Source organism: Streptopelia decaocto (genome assembly GCF_964273445.1).
Source record: "Streptopelia decaocto genome assembly, chromosome: 3".
NCBI classification, from domain to species: Eukaryota; Metazoa; Chordata; class Aves; order Columbiformes; family Columbidae; genus Streptopelia; species Streptopelia decaocto.
In genome coordinates this window covers 33,471,041-33,498,057 of record NC_138656.1, presented here as the reverse complement: position 1 = coordinate 33,498,057, position 27,017 = coordinate 33,471,041, and the positions used below count along the sequence as shown (strand labels likewise).

Here is a 27,017-nt window from a genome sequence, read left to right as displayed (position 1 = left end):
AGGCAGCCAGAGGGGTAGGAAGTGAATGGAGGATAATGCTGCATAATAATCCATGAGATACCCTGGCTGTAGCCCTGTTTTAGTTTTGGCACCCCACTGGGAATCTGGGGCTGAAATCCTCTGTGGAAATCCCCATGGCATTGCAACTGCAGCCAAGACAGATTGAAATAATAAGAAACTGATTCATGGCAAGAGATGTCCAGTGAATGAAAAGAGATACACAGTGCGGATAGGACTCCGATCTTGTATAGCCTGGCAGAGTCACTTGCAGACACAACATGAGGGCTAAAACCAAGCCAGGGAGAAAAGAGCTCTCAACCCTCCAAAAAGGGCTCTGAGTGCTTCCTTAAGTGTAGTTTAATGTTAATACCACTGACCACAAACTAAAAGCCCAAAGCTTAGTGCAGGCAAATCCCAGGAGTGAAATGACAGTCCTCAGAAAGAACCTATTACTGTTCATAATCCCTGCAACAAACACAGGTTTCTCTCCCTTTCTCTTTTAAATGTATGTTAATGAACAGCAGCCAGTGTCAGGCTGCTGTTCTCAGTTACAGTGCTGTGGGGACAAGTTGCTGCTCTGAGAGAAGAGGGTGGAAAATAATTCTAGCACAGATAGAGAAATAATGTCAGCTTGTACTGACTCATTATTTCTAGGAATGTAAGTTGTTTTCGTGCCATGATAGGATGTATTTACTCTTTCACAGCCTCTCATGATGCCTCCTACATTAACATACACAGAGTAAGACAATTAAAGCCTCTCGGCTGCTTTCCACTCCTGTTTACATAGAACTTTGTCTCTACATGTCTTTAACTCATCTCAGCTTGGTGTTCAGGGTGTCCTGTGTCCAGTCACAGGGTCACTTCACAGACCCCTTCCTGCAGCCACCACTTCGGTGACTTCAAAGTGGGAAAGTTCAGAGAGTTCATCAATAGTGAAAAAACAGAGTCTTGGTTAGAGTTTGGAAAGCACCGTTATCCCACCTCTGCTAACAAGGCATCCCCATCTGCTTTAGAGAGGCACTGAGCATGTTGAGTGCTGCACCACAGGCCAGCTAATTGCTATGGGACACTCCTTAGGACGGGGAGCCTATACTGAAAGTGATCAGGGGAATCAAAGCTTCCAGTTCCCTGCTGTGGCTGGGACCTTCTAGAAATACAAACGGCAATATGGTAAATTTTGATTGGCAACGTTTCCCCTACAGGAAACCTGTGAAAATTACTTATATCTGGCTATAGGGAATTTTCTTTGCATTTTACTGTGGATTTAAAAAATCAAGGAAACAAACACATTTCCACCCCTGAACTCTTAAACCATCATCAAATGCGGATGGGCTTGAAGCAATATCCCCTGACAAGGCAAAGCCAGTTGCACAGATTGATCTATGATCCATCACTATCTGACCTATCTGGCATGCACATGAATTTTGGGATGGAGGGAACGGACCATCAGAGAAGCAACAACACTGCGCTGTAAAGGGCCAAACTGGACACGTGGCTGCACCCCTGGTGGGGACATGCTGGGCAGGGGGACCTGGGGCATGCGGGCAGAGGGGTAAATGCAACACTATGGTCATGTCTGCCTTGCGATGAGGAATGCGAGTGCTAATGGGAGGAAGGCAGGCAAACTACAGCTACAGCTCGTTCTCTCCAGCATATTCCCACCTGTCTGTGTACACAGAGAGCAGATGGTGATGTGGTGGGAGCAGACTTGCAATGGAGCTATGCTTGAGCTCCTTTGCTCATTTCATCCACAGCCTAATTAGAGAAAGTGTTGGCACAGAAAGATGAATGATACAAGACTTCCATCTTTGATGCTGTGCGTATGGAACAAAATCCTGTCACCCTTTTCATGGAAAATTCCCTCAGAGGTTGTTTGTGACCAGTAACAGGCTTTCTATGCATGGACAACAGGATGTGGTTTAAGGAATTCAAAACAGGGAGAAACAAATCTCCATGCTCCATAACATCAAATTTATGCTGTCTCAGAAGAACAAAGGCCCACCCCATATGCAGCCAGAACAGAGTAGAGGGAGGGTACAGAGTCTGGCATTTAAAAGACAAGACTAAGGAGTCCTCGGGCTTTTCTCTAATTTCACATCCAATTCATTATACCATCTTGCTTAATCAAATCCCTTTCCCGTACTTAAACATTTTGCAGGGGATGATGTGGACAGACTATGTCCTTCCTCCCAGGACAGACAGGGTGTGTGACTCTCAGCCCGCAGCCCAGCTGTGTTTTGTCAGCCCCTGAATGCCGCTGTGGGCAGCAGCTCTGCTCCCGTCTGCCAGCTCACCCACTACTGTGCTGCTCAGCACCTGCCCGTGGCCAGTGCAGGAGGCGTCATGGCACCTCACAGCAGGTCTGGCCACGGGATCAGGCTTCCCTCTGCCCGTCACCTGCCAAGCCATGGTCCTGCTTGTCTTCATCCTAGACACTTAGCCTAATAGTGTCCTCAGTTTCCCCACACCTCCTGGAGACCTCCTGCCCTCTGAAGGCAGAGGGAGGCAAGCAGGCAGGATGGTGCCTACTGCTCTCCCAGCTGGATGTGTGCTTGTTTACAGCCCAGCAAAGCAGAAGACAAACGGCATCAAGAGCTGAGCGAGTCTCCAAACACCTGCGCTCCAGCACATGTCCCCTTCCCGCGCCAGGCCCAGTGGGTGGAGCATGCATTCGGTCCATGGGGACCAGACAGCCTCTCCAGAGCTTGCTCTTCCCAGCCTCAGCTCAGGGACACAAACGCTTTCCCAGAGAGGTGGTCACTGACCCACACCAACAGCACTGGGAAGCACCCAGTAATCTCAGGATCAATGATGGGAAGGACCTTGCTGTGTGTTCCCCGCTTGCTTACTGAGCAGGATGGTGCTTGAGCTGCCTTGCTGGTCTCTTTGCCCTCCAGCAGTCCCAAATGTGCTGTCAAGCCCCATTCCTGCATGGTGATGCTCTGTCATGAGATGGGGATCCCTCCTGGGGTTCATCCGGCCTCGCTGTACCCACTTTCTGTGCTGGCACATGCAGCACACTGTCAGGAAGCATTGTCTGGATGCAGAGAAGCTCCCATTTGCTTCATGTTCTCTGTGTCACGATAATTCATGCTAATGCTCCAGGGTCCTTGTGTGAATCCCTCCACAACCAGTATATGTGATAATTTACAACATCTGTCTGTCCGTACACCTCTTTACACCGAGATTCTTTCTCATGGGTTTTCTCACTCTTCAGGAAATACCACCACTCCCAGAAGGGAGGAATCTGCACTACAAGAAAAAAACATAAGTTTGTCAGAAATATCTCCTGTTGTTTTATACTCCAGACCTGCCTCAACAGCTTGTTTTTATCCAGAGATCCTTGTAAAGGCTAAGAATGTGCACCCTTAGAGACGTCCCCACGTAAGGAGAGGATGTAGGTGTGGAAAGAGTTCTCCTGGATATTTTGAGCAGAATTCCATCTCTAGAGATTGAGAATAATCTGTACCACCCCTTATCTAGGACTTGGCCTTTTGCTCCTAGCAAGGAATCCCCCCCAAAACACACAAGATGTAGCCTGCCTGAAGTCACAGAGCAGGATGAGATATATCCTGGTCTAAATGCAGTTGTGCAGCTCCTTTCTTACCCATTCAGCCCTAAGAAAGGAGTTACTAGCTCTCCATAGCCATTGCCTCTATCTCTGTAGCCAGAGAGTTTGTCCTTGCCTTTTGGGAGCTCCCCAAGCAAGCCTGCAACAATATGATCTCCCTAAATGAAGAGCAGGCAGAAACAGACCCTTCCCAGACAGCAGTGTTGCATTCCTTGCTGAGCTTGAATAGATAAACTAAACAGTTGGATCAAATCCTTGTTTTCATCTGTTTAACAGAAAAACAAAATCAAAACCCAAACAACTCTTCAGTGAAATTCTGTTGGGGGAGAAGATGTACTAAAGGTACAAAGTACCTTGTCAGAGAAAGCTGTCTGTAGTAGCACAAGGACCATGATTTCAGCAGAGCAAGGGGAAAGGGTGATTCAGGGGTAGAGTTCTGAGCTGATCACTCATCAAGTCCATGGCTGTAGAGGAGCCCAGTGCAGCCTCTGCCTCAGCCCCAGGCAGCGCAGGGGGAGCCTCAGGTGCTCAGCACTGGAATGGACACCACTGCCTTCATTTCTCTGTTCAGCTTCTGGAGAGCAGGATGGGACATGCCAGTGGAGCTGCACCTGCAAAGCCCTCACTCCCCCAGTGCAAGGCAGGCAGCTTCTGTGGGCAGCAAAACAGCCCAGCCCTGCTGCCTTTATTGTGACCCTGATCCTCCCAAACAAGGCATCATCTTGCCCTTAATTTAATGAGCAACTGTGGGATTATTTCTGCACCAGTTTTGGTGGGCATGTGGGGCATGTGAGTTAGCCTTTATGGGGCATGTGATGGGGAAGCTTCAGCTGCCGGCAACACCAGCCGCACAGGGGCTTGGTATGTCCAGACAGGGCTCCAAACAAGGCCCAGAGGGTGATCTGGTGGGGTCAGGCTCCTGTTTGTCCTCAGTAGGAAGACAGCCAGTGCTGGTCTTTGTCAGATACACCAACCTCTCCTCACCTAGCAGCTTGCATCACTCACCACTCTCCTCGAGGTGAGTGCAGTAGATTAGAGCATCTAAATTAATCCCAAACCCCAGAATGGACTGTCTGGATTATGGTCCTAAGGCTCTACAGAACATAGATGCCAGACTATGATTTCTCATTACAAGGCTTGAGACCTACCCTGGTGAAGCAGCTGTGTAGAAGAGCCTCCACAGGCAGTGCTGACCAGCCCAGGGAAAGGATCCTTACACTTGCTCTGTGCCTCAGCTGAGGGAGCTGCAGCAGCCCATCTTTCTTCCCCACTGATGTTTTCTGGGACCAAGCTGTCTGAAAGCAGCCAAAGAGTTCCTTCCCCCTTACTGTTGCTGTACCTGGTGGTCCACAGAAGTGCTGGGTATTACCTTAGGGAGGAAAGGTCAGCCTGGGGGAAAATGCGAGTACAAGGAACACAGCAAGAAGACCGTGTGTAGGCAGCTTTTCCCAACAATTTTGCAGAGTCAAGATGTGGAGTGAACCACAGTTGCTGTAAGGCCTGCTTGCTCCTTGTTCACCCTCTGTTTCGTGACATGCCCAGATGCCTTCAGGCAAATGCTCCCTCTACTCCCAGCTTTGAAAACGGACCCTTTCACCTTTTCCACCAGAGACAGCTGGGTCCTTTGCGCGATTCATTTGCTCAGCTCTCAGGCTGAGAGCACGCACTGTGCTCAGCTCTCTCAGATGAGCTGAAACAGAAGTCTGCTTCATAGACACTGCCAGGTTTAAAAGTGCACAACAGCCAGACAGAGGGACCCTGCCTGCCTCCATTCTGTGGGCAGGCTTTGCAGAAACCTCAGCCAGAAAGAAGGGAGCCTCACAGAGCCCCCAAAATACAAGTGGTGTGTGTGGGAGGGTTCCTGACAAAAACCCTACAGAAACAGATGTACTTATGCTGAGGAAGACTTTGCCTGTCTCTTCTCTATCCCTATTAACAACCTGTTTCCACATAATCACCCCGTCTGTGGTCTCAGTCCTGGAAGCCAAGCACAGGGCAGCTGCATGGCTGCGGGGCTTGGAGCAGATGGGCTGTTTCAGCACGATGCTGAAGCCAGCAAGACAGCAGGAATGAGCAGCTGAGATCCCATGTCTTTCCTGTTGAACTGAAGACACCACTCAAAACTTATTTTCTGGCCTCCTCCTCTGCCTGACCCAAGGAGACATGCGAGGTGAAAGTTTCAGGCCTTGGAAGTGGTCTGCTGCAGGAAGACTCTTAGAATGGGCTGTGTTCCCAGCTTTGAGGCAGGATGCCTCAAAGAGTCAGAGACTCCTTTCCCATTTCATGCCTGGCTGTACTCTCACCAAGAAAACTTCCAGGAGACTGTCTGAGACAGTAAGACTCCCAACCTGGATCTGCAAACTCCTTCAGTTCAAGTGCTGGGATGCCTGTCACCCCTGCAGAGCTCTCTTTGGGAGAGGCAGTCACTCCTGGAAGTAATGGTGATGACTTTTACACGTGTTGAGCATTTTTTGATTTTCTGGGAAGCATTTCAATGCACTTTACAAATCACATCTTGTTGAATTTCAAGAGCAGATTGGGATGGTTGTACAAGATAGTTGTGCACTCTGCCCCCCAGCTCCTGTCAGAGCACCCAGGGCAGTCTCCAGATATGCACTCAGGATGACCAACTTCATTCTCCACTCGTACAATTATGGCACTCTTCAAATAGTTACTGGTCCATGGAGAGAACAGAAGAGTGACCTGGGAGTGCTTAAAGAAGTAGCTGGATATGCACTGAGAGATCCCGTTTCCTCTTAAGTGTCTGTTAAGTTTTGTATCTAGCTATTTCAGAGTCTGAATAATTGATGTAACACCTGATGTCTTGGGAGATGATCAGGTTGCAGTATATCTGTACAGCTACTCAACTTTGTGCAAGGCTGCTGCTGTGAGCCCAGTCTGAATGGAAAGATGCTTTACTGAGAGCCTGGAGGAAGGGAGGGGGGATCACAGCAGTTCCCCATCAGACAAGTAACAGTGACTTAAATCAGGTGAGCAGGAGAAAAGATGATCTGTGGGGATTCAGGGCATCTGCAGATTAAATGGTGACAGCAATCTGTGCCCCTGACAACCTTCCCAACAAATTCTGCAGCAGGAATATGGTCAGGTCACGACTGGTAAGACAGAAGAAGAGGACTTTTGAAGAAGGTGGCTTTTCAGTAGCTACCTCTCCTGAGAATTTGATTCAGTGATGCACTTTTAGTGAGGGGCAAGGAAAGGCGGGGATCAGTGCACCCAGATTCAAGGTACTAAGCAGAACACCTGCATCAACACGATGACATGTTATTAGTGAAATAAAATGACATCTAGCCAATCCACATGGGAATGTCTTTCCCTCCTCTCCATGTCTTCTTCAGCTTTACGTGCCAAGCTCTTTGGCTTAGGGATGATTTAGTCCTGCATCTACAAACCGTGTCAAGAATGCTGTTGGTGTTCTTTGTAAATAAACATCCAGTGAAGGCGTAGACACCCAGTATTTACTGGGCTCCAGAAAGAAGAACTGAAGGGAGTTCTCTACCCTTTGTTATGCAAGAAGTTTGATTAGATGATATATTGGTCCCATCTGGTCTTAATAATCTTTAAATCTATGGCTCTAATCCAAAGTTCACTGAAGTCTTTAGAAAAGCAACAACTTCAACAGTCTTTGGTTCAGAGCCACTTTATTGAACCTACAGAGCTTGAATGACACTTTACAAATATGTGGTTATCTTGTCAGGTATTTATAAACCTTGGTCATGATCACTGTATTTGACTAACTCCCCCCAAAAAACAAGCAGATACTACCAGAAGAGACCACAGTCTATCCAAAGGGTCCATACATAGCCCTCTGGAAAGCTGCTGAATGTCTGCACAAAACATTAGTCAAATACTAATCTATTGACAGAGGAACGAATAAAGCCAAGAACCCAGCTGAGTAAGTGGGAAGAGAATAAGTATTTAAAAAATTGAATACATTTTTTCATTACTAACTGTTCACTTAACTCTGACTGCAACTTGTTTTCAAGAGCCTAGAGGGAAGTGAATCAGACTCATTAGGAAAATCAGTCTCCCCTCAATCAATCCAGTGATGTAATCTCTACTGTGTACAGAGTTATTGCACTGGAGATAATGGCATGGATTTCATAAATGATGCATTTGTATGTAAGGCAAACTTTATATATCCAATAGAATGCAGCTACCTGCAGGCTGCCACCTGTGTAACTGTGTGCAGTACCAGGGTGCTGTGTTCATAAACAAGGTTTGGGTAAGAACGAGGGAGCCACAATGTTAAATCTTACAAAAAGGAAATCTTCATGGTTCAAATTGCTTTTACATTGACATAGCTAGTACCTATCAATCTGCGTGACCTGGGAGCTCTGACTACTGTCACTTGTCAGAAACAAGATGCAGCCAGATGGCATCTGTGCTGACACTGGCTTCTATGTGTGATCATCCACCATGACCGCTCAAACACACCTTTGCACTGGTTGCATTATCTGAACTGAAGAAGTAAAGAAGCAATTCAGTTTGGCAGGCCTTGCAGATCTCTGTTTCCTACTCAGCAGGAGGCCGTCAGGGGCATCCTTCCTCCTGACCACAAAGGCATCTCTTGCTGCTGGGTCTGTGAGAGTATCCAGCAGCAGGCAGGAGGCCATGCAGATCATAACGTGTCTACCACTGAGCTAGGAGATGTGAGAGAGAGGTGGCAGGGGACACCGGTGGAAGCAGTCCGTTGGGGACACTGTGCCCTCAAACGTCCCCTCCCAGGCAGCCGCTGGGAAGGGAGGAAGAGGAGTCTGATGGCTGAAGCAAGGACCTGAGGATCTGCTCCCAAGTGCAACGCTGACTCACCAAGACAACTCGACAAGGAGGCTTTTTGAACTTGGTGACTGGTCACTTGCCTGCCATGGCCAGCTTCCTCTCCTGGAGAAGGCGAGCAATTCCATGTTTGATATATCAGTGCCTGCCGCAAGCATGACACCCTCATTCTTGAATGCCTCTTGGAAACGGGATGTCTTTCCTTCCCTTCCCCTCCCCCTGATTTTTGTGTTTGGGCTGGCAGGATCACAGGGCAATGTGAATGCTTGCTCCGGAGGCGGGCAGAGGAAGGAAAACCGATGACCAAATAACTCCAGAAGAACGGGAATCGCCTCCAGGGAGCTCCCCTTCACCCTCCTCTCTCATCAGCTGAGAGATATTCAACATCACCCTGCTCTGCTAGTCACTGAATATTTTATGCCATGGCTACGAACGCTCCATTTGTATTCTGTTTCTCTCTTTCGTCATATCTATTATAAACGAGAAGTGTCTGGGAACTCTCCCAGGGAAGATTTGCCTGGATGGCTATGGATATTTTATAGTCAAATTGTGAGAGTAAACCAGCTTTCAAGTTCTGTAGAGGGTGGGAAAAAGGTAATAAAAGGGTTATTAAAAAAATAAATAAATGTCAGGATTTTATATGGCTTCTTCTCATGGTGACAGAGCTTTGGTTTTCTCCACGATGGAGCTGGAGCTGCTAGAAGAGGCTTGGGCTAGGAGATGTCCTCTTGCTGGCACCATCTGCCAACAGGAGCAATCTGATATGCCCTTGCTAAGCGCTATGGCTGGCTCAGCAGGGCTGGCGTCTGGCGTAGCAGGACTGGGCTGGCACTAGGTGAGCCAGGGGTTGGGGCTGTGTCTGCAGGCATCAGGGAGAGCTGGCTATAGGGGAAGCAAGACATAGCCCACTGTTGTAGCCACCCCATCTTTACCTTTGTATCATTGAATATGTGATAGAGGTAAGAGGCCAGGGTCTGTCTCCTCATCTGACAGAAGTCCTAGCGAGAAGCCCTATACTTGACAGGGGGCACCCTCCTCCAACCCAGGGCTAAAGAAGGAGAGCTGAAGAAACTTGTTTTGCCCGCAGGCAGGCTGCTGCTTCCCCAGCCGACTCTGAGAGGCTTCCAGCACACCAAGGGCATCGAGCCTGGCACCATCTGAACAAGCTAAAGCTTTCTGGCACAGTTTCACAGACTCTGTGCAAGCCAAACCAGCCAAGGAGTAACCAACGCACATTAGAAATGTAGATGGAGCCACAAGAGCTGGTGGTGAAACAGAGCGTGTCCCAAAGGTGGGCTCGTTTGTGCATGCGCAGGGATGAGGTCAGCGATGCCAGAGTGCTGCCAGGGCGGCAGTCAAGAAAAAGACCAAGTAGTGTATCAGTTAGTAAGCAGCATAGCAGGAATTATGAAAACCAGACAATTTTACGATTACTAGGCATTGTTATTTTTCCTGGAGAGGTCTCAGTTTCACCCTGGTGCCCCGATAGGTAGAAGAGCAGCCAAAATGATTACAGAACATCATGACAGGCCCTGAAAGAAACTCCAGAGTAGAGAGCAGATACATGGTACGGAATTTCAATTTGCAGACAGATATACTGTGGGTTTGCTACACCAAGCCACATATTCCACATGCCAAGAGAAAAAGAACATTTTTTCATTTCTTTCTCTTTCATTCTCTGAGTCTATCTAGTCAGTGTAATTTTAAAATAATTTATTCGCTCTCAGCTCAGCAGCACCCACCCTGGAAATCACCATATGGCATTAAAGAGTCTATCCACCTCGCACAAATTTATCAGCCCCTTTGTGCAACAAGGGGATAATGGGGAGCAGGCAGGGGCAGCAACATTGATTATGATGGGAAAAATCAGCAGATATAAGGCATCTGAAGTCAAGGAATAAAAAATGGCACTCTGCGGCTTTCTTAGGTCTTGGGAGTCACTGTATCTTTTGCTCTGGGCAATTTGTAGGTAGAACAAATGAATAAAGAGTTAAAATGGTAAAAGCCAAAAATCTATAATTGATTCCCTGGCATGTCCAGGCCACCCCATCTTCAGACAAACTACCACTTGAGAGCTGTAAAACAGAGCTCTATTCCAATAGCAAGCAAAAACTGACAGGCTTTTATTTTCCCCATGAAAATAAGTTGGAAATATGACACATAGCTGTATTCCTAAAAGAAACAAAGCAAGAGGGGCCTCCTCCCTCCACATCTTCTTTCCTTGCTAGTCTCCCACTGGTTTGGGCCACCCCTCATTGCAATCACAAAGAATAAGATCCCTTTTGAAGCCTCCAGGAGAAGACATGCAGGAATTAGGCAGCAAGGGGCTGACTGACCACAATGGACAACTGCAGGGAACAAGCCCACATTAACAGCTGGGCTCTGTCAGCTGAGCAAGACCAGCAGGTCCAGGAGAACCTGGTGTGAACCAACAGTGACAGTGTTGCTGGAGCAACCTTTCACTGCCGGTGTGAAGACAGCATGGAGCAGCCTGTCTGTGGGGGGAATACAGGTGCGTGCAAATACCTCCGACCTAGCTTGACTCTGAGCAGAGACAGCAAATATGAGCCCTCAGAGCAAAGACAGAGATGGAGACCTGCTCAGTGAAACCACAGACCAGCCCTCACCCGCCGGCACCCATGGGTTCAGGGTTTCAGCCTCGCCCCCACTGAGAGAAGGAGATCCCAGATTTTGCAGCTTAACCTCTCTGCTGTGCCACACGCTCAAGGAGACGTAGTGGCTGGACTCGGGAGCATGCTCCCTCCCAATGACATCAATGGTGCCAAGGCAGAGAGCTGTTAATTAACCCCGTTTATTGAAGGGCGGACACATTCCTGTCTGGGCCCTGATTTTTCAGTCAGGCTCCAGTCCAGCGGGTGATTAATAACCCAGCATGCTGTGGGAAGAGTGCATCTATTATTCAAATTAATGAAATTATAATCAAGAGGTGACGAATTAGCAATTGCTCCTTGACTGGATATGGAAACTCATTAGTGTGGCAGGCGCTTCTGGGGTGCTTGCTGCACTCGTAGGCTTGTGGTTAGAGAGGAGGGAGTTGGGCAGAGCAGACAGCCCCTCGGCACAGCTGAGGGAACACGCATCCTGCCCACCCCAAAATAGCTGCAGCCACTAAAGAGTTCTTTGGTCCCACAAAGCCCCTCCACCTTCATCTCCTATCAACAGACAGACTGTTCACCTGTTGTCCTGCTGTCTGGAGCAAGGTCGCTGTGACTGTGAGCAGGGGAAACGAGTGCACATGGGTACAATGCTCTTTTTTGTGGAGGGTAGGCAGCCTTATGCTAGAGGAGGAGCAAGCCAGAGGGGAAGGGGTGATGGCTGACTAGAAGATGCTGCCCCGAGGATGGGCTGCAACAGCCTCACAACCCTGACACTGCTGAGGTGTGGGTAAGGGGCAAATATCTGAAAGCAACAGCTCACCCTAGTGCTTTGAGTACTGGAGTAGGACTCATGACTCATTTACTCAAAGGAATGGCAGGAAGACGTGCCAGGGGAGGTTGAGGTTGGATATTAGGAAAAGGTTCTTCCCCCAGAGGGTGGTGGAGCACTGGAACAGGCTCCCCAGGGAGGTGTCACAGCCCCAAGCCTGACAGTGTTCAAGAAGAGACTGGACAACACCCTCAGACACATGGTGTGAATGTTGGTGTTGTCCTGTGCAGGGCCAGGGGTTGGACTCGATGATCCTTGGAGGGTCTTTTCCAGCTCAGGACACTCTATGATTCTACATTTCTACCAGTCACTGGCTGCAGACTTGGGGGGTGGAGCAGAGGCTAGAGGTCATCCCTGACAACCTGTACTTAGTCTTCCCTGGAGGGTACTCACCGATGTGCTTCCCATACATGTGGTAGTAGAAGGAGACACAGTAATACTTGGCAGTGATGTTGTAGAGGGGGCTGATGAGCCGGGCTTTGTCTCCCGTCACCCGGGGCCGGGATGCCTCGATGAACATGTAATAACCTACAGAATGAGAGGGAAAGGTGGGGAAAGGCAGCGTGCACCGGGTCTCCTTTCCTGCAAGCAATGGGATGCCAGAGGCTGGGAGACAACTCCTCTGAGAGACACAGCCTTGCTCTTCTTCTGTGGTCTGCACCCACTGTGACCCTGACTAGAGACACTTGCAGGGTATCTGCAGTGCCTTCCACCTCTGCAGTACTTAGGGGACAACAGGAGGGGCAGGCATCAGCAGATATGCTGTGAGTGCAGACAGCAGATGAGTCCCTGAACATGCACAAACACATCTCTCTGGGTGCAAAATGAGCCTTTCTTCTGCAGCATGAAGAGCACCAGAATTGGCTGCACTGTGCAAAGAGAAAACCAGAAAGAGGAGGGAGAAACCATTCCAGACTAATTTAACTGCCTCAAGCAGAGGGAGAGAGGATTCAGTATTTCTGGCCTAAACAATATTGTTATCTAAAGAGAACAATACCAAAGTAGTTGTTAACAACCCGGGGAGGAACAGATTAGCTATTTAATTTGTTGGCATCATTTTCAATGCTCAATCAGGCTGGTGTACTGAACACTAATGTGAAAAGCCATTTCCTTAGCTGGCCATTGGATGTTTCCCCTTTTTCCTGAGTTCAAAGATTTGTGCTTGCATACAAATTTACTTACCTCATTAGAGAAACGGGAAAGTAATATCCAGCTAAAATGGGAGCATGTACTCCATGCACAGCTAGCATGAGCAATACATAACACCAATCTCCTAAAGCCAGAGGTGAGGCACTTGCTTCCACCCTGCAGGCAGCTCCTGCCTGGTCTCTCATGCTTCTGCTTCATACTAAGGAGATCTATTTGCCTCTCTGAGACCTTCTTTGAGCAAACAGCTGGCTAAAACCAGGAGGGCTCTTTCTAGGTGTTAGAGATGTTCTCCTACTTGTTTATCCTTTTTTGACTTCAAAACAAGCATCAAATGCGACAAGGGCATTAGGCAGCGGGCAATTAGCTGGTAACAAGAACTAATGCTCACACTATTCCCTTAAACAAAGCCGTGGGCGTTTTAATTGTGTGTTTAATGCCAATCAGTAACATGCAAATCAACTGCCTGCTCCCTGCACCCTGTGCAGAGAAGTGTATTGTGTGGAAAGCAGATCAGCAGACTCCACCAGCTCCCAGAGCCGTGGTGGGACTCCTGATAAGCCAAAAGAAACCCAGAAGTGTGCCTACCCTCTGGAGTACCGCTGATGTCCGTGGGTGGCCCCGTGTTGACGGTGCGCTTTGGGTTCTGGGTCAGGGCGTTCTGCCGGGTCCAGTCGAAGTTGTCCATCTTATCTTGCACGAAGCCGCAGATCTTCTCGTCCTCAAAGCGACAGGTGTTATCTGTGGGGAAGGGAAGAGGCTGCTGAGCCGATGCTTTTTCAAATCTCCTTCCCAAGGCTGCCTGGGTGTTTGCAGCAAGTTGCACAGCATTGCTGTGCCACCACTGTGGGGCAGCCCCCGACCACAGGAGGAGGCCAAAAAGGAATATATTTGTGATTAGTATGATTATGGAAGGGTTAATCCAGGTTGATGTATGTGATGGTCTGATGAAATGGAAGAAGGCTATAAGGGCTAAAGAGAAACACAGATTCTGTTGGGAGGTCTGAGGGGGCAAATGAGGAGGGTAAAAAGAGCACTGAAGGCAAACAGGCCACAAGGGCTTTTAAACCAGAACAACTTGATGGTAGAATAATTTCCCCAGGAGAGAGGAAAAAGCACTAGCAGATGACCCCCCTTTGGGCTATATATTAAACTAAACTATGGCACACATGAAAAAAAATCAGCTGTGGAGAAGAGGTCAGCTCAGTGCTGCAAATGTGTCATTTAGCTTGAGTACATCCAATTTATACCAGCTAAAAGGCACATTTGATATTGCAGCTTATGCTGGTTCCCCTAACAAAATAAGTCACGTAGGTAAAAGATTTTTATGTAGGATCAACCACATGTGCAATAGGGCTTGGTTTTATTGCTATCACAAGTCAGTCACACCCTACAGCAATATTGTAAGACAGGTGAAAAATCTTTTGCATAGACATAACCCAATATGGACTTGCAGAGACTGGAAGGAATTGGACTTGACAATGCTGAAGATAGGAACCTTTGTGGTAAAAAAGGTAGTTCCTGAGCCACAAAAACAAGGGCAAGAACCAGCTTTGCACTGCTGACACAGTAGAAGTGGGATTGAGGCAACAGGCAAAAGAGAAAGAGAAAACGGGTCCAAGACCCTATATGAAAATTGCTCTGTGTTCTGAAAGGTCCCTGGGCAGAAAGCAGATCTAGAGAATGGGCTGAGAGTGGGATCTCAGACCTTGTGAGTGGTGCAGATGCAGAAAGCACAGGTCAATTTACCTTCTGTCTTTATATAAGAGCAAGGAGGTGTGCTATGCAATTGAAAGATAAAGGTCTTAAAAGTCATGAAAGAACATATACAGAAGGGAAAATAAAGCTCTTGCTAAGGGCTTGGGATGTACTACAAAGCTCATCCATGATATGCTGGCACAAGACTCAACTTTTTGGGGTTTATGTCCCACACTATTCCTGTTATCATGGCCAGATGAAGAGAAGCGCAAATGCCTACTTGGGCTCTTGCATTGCTGTATCTTCAGTGGTGGTTTGCTCCTCTTCCTGGCCAGGAGGCTCTCTGTAGCATGGGTGGCTCTGGCAGGATATGTAGGCCACAGCAGGGTCAGCAAGCTATGGGCTGAGTGGCAAAGATGGGATGGGAAGGGAAGCTTTCTGCCATGCCAAGTCCAAAAGTTCCAGACATGGTACATTGTGACAGTAGGAGCTTCACACACCTACCATGCACACCAAAATCTGCCATCTTGCACCAGAGGAGACTACCCACGAAATTAACAGCATCTTGACTCTGAGATGCTGAACCACCTAGTTCCTATCCTGCAGGTAAGGCCCTCCCCATTCTCTCCCATTTGGAAAGGAAAACGACCATCATCCAAACAGATATCAAAAGCCTGCAGACTCCTGTGGTAGGGGAATAGGGTCTCCACAGTGTTGTTCCCCTTCTTGTCTCTCTCTAGCATCCCACCAAAGCAGTGAGAAAAGAGGAGGCAGCCTCCTGCTGTGGCCCACAAAAGGGTCTTGGCCCCCACAGGTTGAGCACTGTGCTGCAAACCATGGGCTTGGTTCATGGACCAGGGCAGCTGGGTTTTCTGTAACCTCAGCAGAAAACTGAGAGGTTACACTCCTGTGAGCTGAACACAGCCATCGGGAGCTGGGCTGGGCTGGCCACTTAACTGCTGATTAACCCTGGCTAAGTGCTTTGCATTCAATCTGCTCATTTCTAATTAGCATCCTAATCCAAATTAGCCACTGCTCCAAAGCGCAGAGCAGAGAGGGCCACATGGCAGCTGGAGCTGAAAGAGGAGGAGGAGCGGGCAGCAAACAACCAACAATAGGGCAAATGCCTGTAGGGTGTAAAGCAGGGCAATTGTGTGGGCTGGGGTTCCATCTCATCTCCAGCAAAACGATATGGAGGGAGAAAAGAGTGAGAAAGCAGCTTTGAATAGTCCTTCCCCAGCCCTCATCGCTGAGAGGAGCAAGTTCATGTCTGCACCAGACATTCACTGATCCTCAGAGCTGGAGCCCACAAGGTTTCTGATATTGCTGGCTTGGTCTAACACTGCAGATTCTCTCCATGTGACTGAAGACAAACATTTGCATGGCTCCAGCTCACAGGTTGCCAGCTACAGTTAGAAGACGCAAGTTTTCTTTTACAACGGCATTACACTACATGACTGGATCCACCGTGATTGTCCTTTTGCAATCAAAGGAAGTGGGATGGTTTGCACCTCTGACCCTGTTGTGCACATGGACCTTCAGGGAGAAAGGTGACATCTTTCTCCAGCACAAAATTTCCTTAACAGACAGTATCAGGAAGAAATCAGAGCTGAAAGCCATAACACAGAGGCCTTTCAGGCAACTGAGAGGGAGCAAACCCACAAAGGACGAGACACAGAAACCAAAGGAGAGGCAGATTAAGGAGAAAACCCAAGCTCAGGTGGAGATCAGAGAGAGCTGTGCAAGACAAGAGGACTGAGGACAGTATTCTCAGCTTAGTGCTAAGGACTCGTTGTGCCAGCGGATGGACTACTGTGCCTCATCTGTAAGAAGCCCCCCCCACCTGTGGGATGAGACTGCTCAGAGAAGACAACTCAAAAGCTTGAAGAGAGCTCTTTTAATGTGAAAACAGGGACCTGACGCCATCCTCTCCTCTCACTCAGGTGCAGCTATTTCCAGAAGGCAATGCTTCTAGCAGGGAGCATAAAATAAGACAGGGCCTTATGCACCACTTACACCATAACATGACCAGGCTTATGTGCAACACCATTTGCTGTGCAGGAGTTTGTAACCACAGAGTGGTGCCTCTGTGTAGCTTGGGATATAAAGGCACTTCGCGACAACTGATGAACAGGGCTTTTTAACATCTCTACGAGGTAGCAATGCTTGTTTCTATATATCTCCTGCATTACACGTGGGGAAGCAGATGCACAAAAGTACAGAGAGACACGTTTAAGATCACAGCAAAAGAGAAAGAGAATCCAAGTACTCTGACTCCTAGTTCTTTGGTTTAAAGTAAACCACAGGAAGGTAAAGCTCTGGCATTTCTTGGAGCTAGAAGTGGAGGTGCCCAGAATAATTAGATGTCCAGTGTGGTTTGGGACACTGCCAGCTTGTCACTTCTGGATGGTTTATCAGCAAGGTTTATCAGGAGATCCAGCCGTAAAGAAACCTTTAAATGACCTGCCGTGTCTCAGAGGCCACAGCAGTGATCTAACTGTTGACCTCGGCTGTGTGCAACAACTCTTCTTGCAGACCCACACCATCTGCCAGGGATCCTGGCTCAGCACTGTGGTGCAAAGGAAGCTTCCTGTTTAAAAATTAAACAGTGGATTTAAATATTGAACACAGAAGTTGTTCTCTGGATTGTTAGAGGCGAGGTGGAGGTGGCAGGGGAGCTGGTTCCTCAAAGGCTGGAGTCAGTGCCGTCTTCACCAAGCAGATTTCCTTGGCAGGCTTTGCAGTGGCAGCAGCTTGAAGTGCAGAGATGTTTGCTCCTGGTTACAGACACTTCCCTGCATTCCCAGGGGAGAGACCCTCTGCCGTGGCTATTAGCATTTCTTGTTGCTTTGCCTTCTTGAGAAACATAATAGAGGTTTTCATTTCAAGTCCTTAGGGGGAAGCCATCCCTGGTCCTGAACTTCTGTCTGCCAGATGAATGCAAAAAATAAGAATCCTATTCTAGCTGCAGACTATGGATGAATAGCAGATGGAGCGCCTTTGAATAAAACCGCCTTTGTCATTTAGCTGTGGTCTGATGAATTAAACTGGCTTGGAGCATAAGGGACCATGCTCCAAGCCTCAGCTCTGTTGCAGACCTGTTGCGTGACCCACAGGCTCTCACTTTCTCTCTGGAGATAAACTTCCCCATCTAGAAGACGAAGACAATAAAAACTGTATTGCCACCTCAAAGTATGCTGGGATCTAAGAAGCAGCAATTAACTGCCTTTTCCAAGGTAAGTTTCTAAAGCATTTATAACCAGCAATGGAAGAAAGCTTCATAATACCATAACTGGTTGGGTCATACTGGATTGCCATTTGCTTTAATATCTCCATCTGCGACAAGGGGATAATATGGCCCAGAAAATCCTATTTGCCATCACGATACAAGGGATTGGTGGCAGTCACCTTTTTTAACCTTTGCATTACACACATTTCTGAGGAATGGGTATAGATTTGAGGAATCCAACTCTAAGCACTGGGCTTACATCTCATTCTCACATGTTCATATCAGGGCAACAAACTCAGATTCCTCTGGATTAGGAGGTGTTACCAGGGATAGGACACACAGGCACTAGACAGTAAGCAATGAGCCAGGCTAATCTGTAACGACCAGCATCTGGTACTGATCACCGCCCAGCGTATTTCTCCACAATCCCACAAAATTTTAGCACCACACACAGCTGGACTGCAGGTATATAAGAAACAGTGTTGCTTCTCTAGAAGAATATGACACTCTGGCCAAGAGAAAGTGAAGGCTATACCCAAATGAAATTGCAGGGGGCAGGTAAGAAGGACAGGGCAAATTCCCCAACACTGGAATTTAGTCATGACATTAAAACGATCAGCTATTCTAAGAAACCTTGAAGGTAATACCTTATAATTAATATAATTCTATAACAGTCTTTTAAAGATAAGTGCCGTTTTTTAGAACCAGATCAACTGATTTTTAAAAGTTACAGTCACTCTTACTGCTAACCTCTAAATATTTGAAATCCCCAATGTCTTCTGTTCAGCTCCTCTGCTTTTACTTTGCTTTTGCTTTATAACCCTAGTACCTGGCTCTGTAACCATGCCACACGCATGCCTGCCCCAATGTCGTTAACATCTTATTAGGCTGGGAAAAAAATGCATGAAGAAATAATTGTATTAAGTGACTCTCAGAGTTTGTAAATTAATCACCATTGTGCATGCCCTTGGATCGGGCTGCCAGAAGCATTAATCATCTAATCTTTGCCTTTCACTAGAGAGCTCTCAATGTTTGCTCCCAGAATTTGGCTGGGCAGCCTAGCGTGAGGATACCTTTACAATCCTGTCCCAGCCCTTTTCCCTGGGGGTGGCGGTAGCAGCGGAAGTTGAAAAATAAGAGGTAGTAGCAAGGATTTCCATGCTACTGAGATGAGAGTTTGTGAACTGAGCTGTGGCCCAGAGACAGATCTAAGAACCTTTGGGTTCCTATTTCAACTGGCAGCAGGTCTGAAAGGAAAGGGCATCTCCAAAAGCAAGTGTGGTGGGTGGAGCTTTAGGCAGTCAGTCTCGAGGTGTGAACTCACAGCCAAGACCCTGATGACTGGCCCAGAGGTCCCAATATCCAGCACAGGCTGGGTAGTTTTTATCAAGGAGAAACCCAAAGCATTGGGTTTACTGCATGAAAATACAAGCGTGGTTGAGTTATCCTCTACCACAGGCAAATTTCATGCAGTCATTCTGGACTCAACCAAGATGCCAAAGCAACCCCAGCTGAGCAGTTTGAAGGCTCAGTTTACAAAGACTCCAAGAAATCAACACAATTAGGGCCAAAGTTGCTCTTGCTTTACCAGTGAGGCATGTAGCATAAAAGCAATTGGCAAAAGGCCAGCTTTTGTAACTTCCTCCTGCGGGCTGGGATACTTGTCTCCTCCAGCAAGTACCGAGGTACACATTCTGGAGAGGTCCCTGGCAATATGCTCAATGTTTCCCAGTAAGTCTTCTATGGAGAAAGTTTAAAGACTATCAGAAAGTGGAAAAAGTAAAGCAAAGGCAATCAGGAATTAGAGCCACAAAATCCCTCTGACTCCATACGGAGCTCCTGCTCTCAGGCAGAGTATGGTTCATTAAACCATCCTCAAAGTCTGAACTTGCAAGACTGAATGCCTCATGGTTGCCTTAACAAGATAGCCCTATAATAACCTGACTCCTGGCTGCCATTGCCTAACCCTGGCTTTTCCTTCCCACTCCTACCCTGCAGCACAGCAGCAGCACTTATCTACACATATAGAGAGTAAGAGATAAAAAGATTAAACACTGACTCAGCAGCTGGAAACAGAGAAAGAAACAGCTACATGGAACCACCTGCTCCCCATGGACCACCAGCAAGTAGTCTGCCCACAAGCTTTGCCTGGGCTTATATGCAACAATCAAAGCAAAGGGACTTTGTTTCATCCCCTGAAGATCATTTCACTACTACTTACAGCATGCTATAAATCCTCTTTTATGTTTGATGGGCACCATCATGTTCTTGGCCAACATTCTTAGATGTGTTGTATTCTGCTCTCAAAATCAATGGTAACTCTGGGTGCTCAATAAAGATGGACCTGCACCTTGGCAGGAATGACCAGAAGGTAAATAAACAAGTAAACAGTGACAACACTGGAGGGGGAGAAGAAAGGAACTGTGCTTAAGGAGTCTGCAAGAAGAGCCAGGTCTGAGCTGGAAATTTCTCCATACCAGCCTGCAGAGGTGTCAAGCAGTATCCTTCCAGGTCTGAGGATGATGGGGGATATACATTACTTAAACACAGTTATTTTGGGGAACATTTAATAACCTGCTTACTGGATGCAGACAGCTAATGTTAAGGGGAGGGTGGGTTCAAGATCACAGCCTATCCAGTCAAGGATATCAGGGAGGGATATCTCTGGTGTATATCTCCTGTCAATAACTCAAGGCAGAACAAGTGGCATTACTTATTGGAAGCATTAGTGTATGCAATCTCATCCTCTTTTTGGGAAAAAGATTTGGCAAAGTCAACTGTGTATTCCAGCTGTTTGGCTTTTCTGATCTGCTGGAGACTTGACTAACATGCATTACATTCAAAACATAAAGACAAAGGTCTTGTTGCTTACCTGTTGGGTTGGGATTGTTGATTGCTGGAAGAGGAAACAGAAAAACAAGTCAGAACAGCTAGTACTCCCTCAAATCACAAATCACAATCAAAGTCTGAAAATAAAACAAGCACATCAAGAAAGGTCATAGATACATCAATCTTCTAGCAGCATCCCTGTGAAAGAGCAGCGCTCTGTGTTTGCCTTGGTGATGGAACAAGATGCTGACTCTCTGATCCAAACAGCAACCAATCTTAAGAAAACCCCACCTAAGGGCTGATCCCAGAACTGCACAAGGGAACCCTTCCAGCAATTCAAGAAGTTTCTTTCTGGAGCACCCACTAGAAGCTAAAGCTTGGGTATCTGAGAGGGACATCAAAACGAGACACTGGAGATCTGAGACAACAGGTATTCTGGGGTATATACTGGTGACACTTGTCACTCCATGGGACACGAGGGTTGCACGAAATCATGCAAACATAAGATGAGGGAGATCTGTACTTTCTGCTGAAATACAGGATCCAGACTCCTGAGGAGAGTAAATAAATCAGAGGGTTGTGAGAATGGGGAGAGTTATGGGTGGCTGGGATGCTGGACAGAGAAGCATGGTCAATGGATATCAATGGGGTGATCTGGGATTCAGGGTATTAGACACAGCTACAGGTTTACTAGTGACTAGTTAAGAAAGGAACTGAGCATTCTCTGGAAAGAATGGAAGCCCCTTGAAATCCTCTTACTTCTATGCACATGTGGCTAACGCTCAGTGTCCAGTGGTTGTCCTCTAAAATAAGCCACTGTGCCTCCTGAGGCTGCAGCATGGCCTGACCAGGCACTGGGGCTTTGGTTCTCTCCGGCTCATAGAGTGTGAGTCAGAGCTGCTGTGTGAAGGATGAGTGGAGACTGGCTCTCAGAGGTCTCTATCTAGTGCTCTGTGTTGATGGCAACAGCCAAATAGTACCATGCCACCAAAACTCCATAGAGCAGAGAGATCCACCCAACGGTCACAGAAGAGAATGCCTACACATGCCCACGTCCCTAGGCCTGAGGCTCAGACCTGCTCTTGTAGCCAGGACCGAGGAGGAGACACCTACGTTCCATGTACCGGATGATGCGAGCAGCCATATCCCCAGCCCCAAAGCTGGTGATGGGTGTCAGGCGAACTTCATAGCTCTGAGGCACTTTCAGGTTGGGCAAGATGTGCTCCAGCAACAGGCCTTTCTCCATTTTCTGCACAGGAATGAAGGTTTGGATGGTGTTTCTCTGAGCCAGCTGCATAGGAAAAGAACCCACAGTGTTACAAAAATCTTGAAACTTGAGGGATCCTATTCACCATCTAACGCCCTATTCCTCCTCTTCCTATACAGACAAGTACACCTGGTTTATGAAGAAGATCTTCATGCAGAACTGGTTTGAAAATTCCCAGCTGTGACACAGAACAGTGATCAAGAGCCTGAGCTGTCCCTGAAGAAAAGCCTTCAGGTCCTCCTGATCCAGGGGAGAACCAACGCCTCCAAGAGGGGAGGAATGAACCCAACTCACCTCCATGAGTGCACCAAGGCCCTGTGCACACACTGCATGGCATTTTGCCAAATACGCTTCAGGTCATAATTGCTGCTGCAGAATTCATTCATTTACTGCCTGAGTTCTGTGGCATATCCTTGGGACCTGTCTACTGCCATGCTTCCTCAGCACCCTTCCATAGGATTCACCCTCGAGCCCTAGCCCATGCTGCCTCTGCAGACCAGAGCAAGGGGGCTAGTTCAAGTCAGCGGTCCTCTGGAGTCACCCACAGGCTCCCTCTTCCTCTGGTGCCCACTGAGGAAGGAGCTGAACAATGCTAGCTGAACCATACCAGCTGAACACTGTTCAGTCTGCTAAGGCAGCAGGGAAGTTTCAAGAAAGCAGTGGGAAAAATATCATCGTCAAAATCACCACCACTAAAAATGATGAATTACGTGTCAGTGAAACTTCCCTGCCACAGTCATGCTCACTTGCCAGAGGAAGGACAAGAGCAAGGATTGCATTGTAAAGATGATACAATTTCCTGTCTGTTGCTGTGCAGTGCCTGGATCGCTGTGGCAAGATATGTTATTGGGGATGCTGGTCCTGGTAAAAAGGCCTTCGGCAGGGCTTTCCATGTCCCAGTGTCCACTGTCCCAGACACTAAGCTTCCCCCTGCCTTTAATATATCTTCTAGGTTGACAGGTGTCATTGTAAAGGCAATTCTCCTGACAGGCAGGCTCCGTGTTCATCATTAACTCTGAAGTTACAGGATGTCTGGAAGAGGGATGGAGGTTTACAGCAAATCTGTCAGCATGGAGAGTGTGGGGCAAGCAGATGGAGCGAGGTCACCGCAGGAGCGAAGACCATCAGCAAGGCATGGCAGGGGAGTAATGCAAATGTGGTGCTTCTTAAGGTCAAGCACAAGCAACCCCTCCTCTGCCTGCCTCCAGCCCTAAGGTGTAAGTTCTAACTCAGAAGCAATGGCTAACACTGGAGAGCTTCCTGTGTCAGAGCCGTGTTCATTTCTAAGATGGCCAGGACCCACCTCCTCACATGAGTTGATCTGCCCACAGTTTGGATGGTGCTTCCAAGGAAAGGGGCAGGGCTGGACGAGATCCTGCCATGGTACCATGTCAGGGCAGGGACTGGCCCCTGGGTATCCACGGCTGCATGTGGTTCTCACAGTGAACAACAAATTTGTACCTGCCCTTAACAGATCAAGGTGCAAATTGCTTGAGGAACTGCTTCCTGCACCCTTCTGCTCTTCCAGGCAAGATGGGTCAGAGGGATGGGAACTGCTCCTGTGCCTTCCCCCCAGCTCGATGCCTTCCTGTGAGGCACCTGGGAGCAGTCCCAGTGGGCAGGACCAGGGCAGTGACTCTGAGAACCAAGCACAAACTTGGCACTGGGATGCTGCCAGGATCCATTCATATCAACAATGTTCTGCACACACGCAAGCAAGCTGGGTGCTGATCCAGCTGGACTGCTCAGCCCTGCCATCTGCCAGACCTCCACACCACCACGCTGCCAAGTGATCGGGAGCTTGCTCCCAGCGTCATCCACCTCACCTGGGATCATTAGCACCAGACCCCCAGTTCTGTGGGAGGAGAGGAGGGGTCACAACCCAGAAGCAGGAGGCTGTGGAGCAGAACAGCTCCTGTCATGGGGCTTTTTGGGGAGTGGAGCCTGACTGCAGAGGGATGGCCACAGCTCCTCCCTGCAGGCTGCCATGAGCCCAGGCGGTGGGAAGGCAGCCAGCAAACATGAGGAGGTCAGGAGCCATTTCCCTCATCTAGACATAACCTTTAGAAGAGAAACAAAATGGAGTGGGAGAGAAGTCTGAGGGTGAGATTCAGACAGTGCAAATTCCACCTCAGCTGGGAGTTAGGTGGAATTTGGGTATCTAAAGCCTCTGAGAGCAATGTCAAATCACTTACTCTCTCACATCACCTAATCCAGGACAAACTGAGAAATCAGCCTCCAGTCTGGACTGCAAAGCTTTAGATCCTTCAGTTGAGTATACCATCAAGGGCATGTGGGTTTAACCAAATAAACACCTAGCTGCCACTCAGGTTTCACTGTGAAACAGGAATCTGTAAAGGGACATATGCCCCCCATGGGTTGCAAATGCCCTGCTTCCTAGGAGAATCCTGGATCACTAAGTAAAGGGAAAGGCACAGTTGGGGCCCGGCATGTACCTTCTCTTGGAGCATAAGGGAAAAGTTTTGCAAGGGTCTTTTCCCTGCACCAAATAATTTGGACCCAGCTCTTCTCTCAGCCTGTGTCCTGTTCCTATGAAACCAGCAGCTTGGACAGACACAACAACTGTCTGCCAGTGAGGCTGCACTCCACGCATCCTTACTATAATCCCTACAGCCCTGGCATCCCGACAGAACTGGCCCGGGATGTCTTCAGAAAGACTGGCTCTTCTGGGCAAAAAGCTGCATGGGCCAAATGTCTCCCCTGGACTAGCTGCAGCCGTCAGGAGAAAGGGCCAGGTGCACTGCCAGCACAGTTTAAAGGGCATGAAATTAGTGCAAAGGAGAAAAAGGGGACAGGTCCAACCAGCCACTTGCTCTTTGCACATAAAGCAGGTGCTGGCTCGCAATCACTAGCACAGATCCAGCAGACAGACATTAAGGCCAAGGTCTGGCTCTGCCTCTCCCTCCCTAAACATCCTTTGCCTCCCTGATTACCAGCAGTGGGTCTGTACAGAGCTGCATGCATCAGTCTAGCAGGAACTTATTTTTTAATCCTCTGCTTCACTCACCCACTGCTGCCCTCATTCTCCTGCTCCGTGCGTGCTCTTCTCCCATGCTACCCTGATATCTTCTTCCCTCCACCCCCTCCTCAGCCTCTTTCCTCCTGATCATGCTGGCCCAGTGCTCCAGCTTAATATTGCTGTGGTGCAGTTAATAAAGCAGAGGCAGGCACAGACGACAGTGAAACACTGGCCACCTTAATAGAAATGCCGAAGCCTCAGTGGAGGATCTCATGCAACAAGCTCATTCATCACCAGGCTCGGGATGCTGCCAGTGGGGCCAGAACAAGAGCACAGCGCAATGCACAGCCTCATATCTGCCTTCACCTCCTTTCATTTCCAGTAATGACAGAAAGGGTATGGGAAGGGAAAAAAAACAAACAAACCCACAATTTCTACCAGCTGGCTGTGGATATCACACAGGCTGCAGAGCAGAGAACGTTCTTGCAGAATGGGCTCACTAAAAACACCTTACAAAGGGGAAAACCATTCTTGCGTGGGACTTACGTATTCACATGCCCAGTGTGCAACCTGCCTCTTTCCCCTGTCACTTATAAGAAGTGTTAGCAACCAAGGGAGAGCACACTCACGTGTCCATATCTACTTAGCCATCAAGCCTCCGGGACCTGCAAACTAGGTCTGCCCTTTCTCGCTCCTCACCATCACATCCTGTTGGTAGGTAGTGAGCTGGCTCGTGATACTTAGAGATGCTTGTCCCATTGTGACCAGCCAAGTCAGCTTATGATCCAGCAACACACACCAAGAGCCTCAGAGAGTAAAGCAGGAGGCCACACAATCCCTGCCCCTTCCACCCCAGCTGGAATGCTGTCACAGCAAAGGGATCCAAAGTATGACACTGCCACATCTACGTTTTCTGTTTATGTAGGCTATTAAAGGAAAAAAGGATGTTGTTTTCAGACCAAATGATGTTTAAGCCAGGTATGTATCTGCTAACAGGCATAATAAAGCCAAAGGATGTTAATAAACACATCTGTCAATAGTTAATGTTGCAGTCCTGCTCAACAAACCATATCACGGATTCACAGGACCACAATAACCTACCTGTGCTGGGACTTGGTGTGACCTGCGTAACCATGCACGTGGTCTCACAACCAGCTGCACATTAAGCAACTGCATGCTTGTTTGAGGGAGAAATGAGAAAGAAAACCTGTTTGTTTCATCAGCAAAACCCAGGGAATTGTTTCAAACACAAACTAAGAGAATGACTAGATGATCTTTTGAGGTCCCTTCCAATCCCAAACATACTGTGATACGGTGATACTGTGAACATTAAAATAATGCGGATTACCCAACAGGCTGATCGGAGCAAAGGAACTGCTCTCTGAGCATCCAGCTTCCCAGCATTGCTATTCACTCCTGCCACTCACTCCTTACTTGTACCACTTCTTCAGCAACTTCTCAGCTCAGGGCAGGAGCCCTGGCTCTGCTTTCCAGTATCTCCCCTCCAAATCCTTTCCACACACGCTCCCTCTCTCTCCCTTTTTCCTCAGCCTCATTCAGATTCCCTGGCTGTTCCTGCAGCACAAATGAGATGGGGCTGGCTGCCCTGCCTCCCACTCCATCCTCATTAGCTAACTGCAGCTAACTGCAGATGTGGGGCACTGGGAAAGCTCCCAGCTCCCATCTCGGCTGGCCTCTCCAAAGGGAGAGCAGATGGGGGATGAAGTCAGGCTGGGGTGGTACAGGAGCCTTGCTCCCTCTGACAGTCTCCTCTCTGTACCCTCCATGTCCTGCAGAGGAGCACAACAGAAAAATGTCACCTCGGGCACACACACAGATGGTGCGTTAGGGTGAGTTCACCCACGCCAGCCCTCCTCTCACATCTATGAGTGTCAGGACATTCTGGAGGGCAGCCATGCACAGGACCAGGAGCTGTGGGGAGCCTGGTAGCACAGAAAGCACAGGTATGTCAAATAGGTTCGAAAAAAGCATGGGGCAATAATATGGATAAAATAATCTCCACCTGCCTTCAAGCAAGCAGCAATTAAAACAG

At 48.2% G+C, this 27,017-nt stretch overlaps 1 protein-coding gene across 2 annotated transcripts in view; it reads right to left on the bottom strand.

Moving 5' to 3' along the window:
- Positions 1–27,017, bottom strand: part of MDGA1 (MAM domain containing glycosylphosphatidylinositol anchor 1) — a 143,284-nt gene that overhangs the window by 7,037 nt on the left and 109,230 nt on the right. For both annotated transcript variants that reach the window (XM_082048129.1, XM_082048128.1), the window contains 4 exons: positions 21,831–22,008; positions 20,761–20,784; positions 13,550–13,702; positions 12,209–12,343 (listed from right to left, as the gene is read on the bottom strand). In XM_082048129.1, coding sequence (XP_081904255.1) covers positions 12,209–12,343; positions 13,550–13,702; positions 20,761–20,784; positions 21,831–22,008 — 490 coding nt within the window. The remainder of the gene's footprint in view (positions 1–12,208; positions 12,344–13,549; positions 13,703–20,760; positions 20,785–21,830; positions 22,009–27,017) is intronic.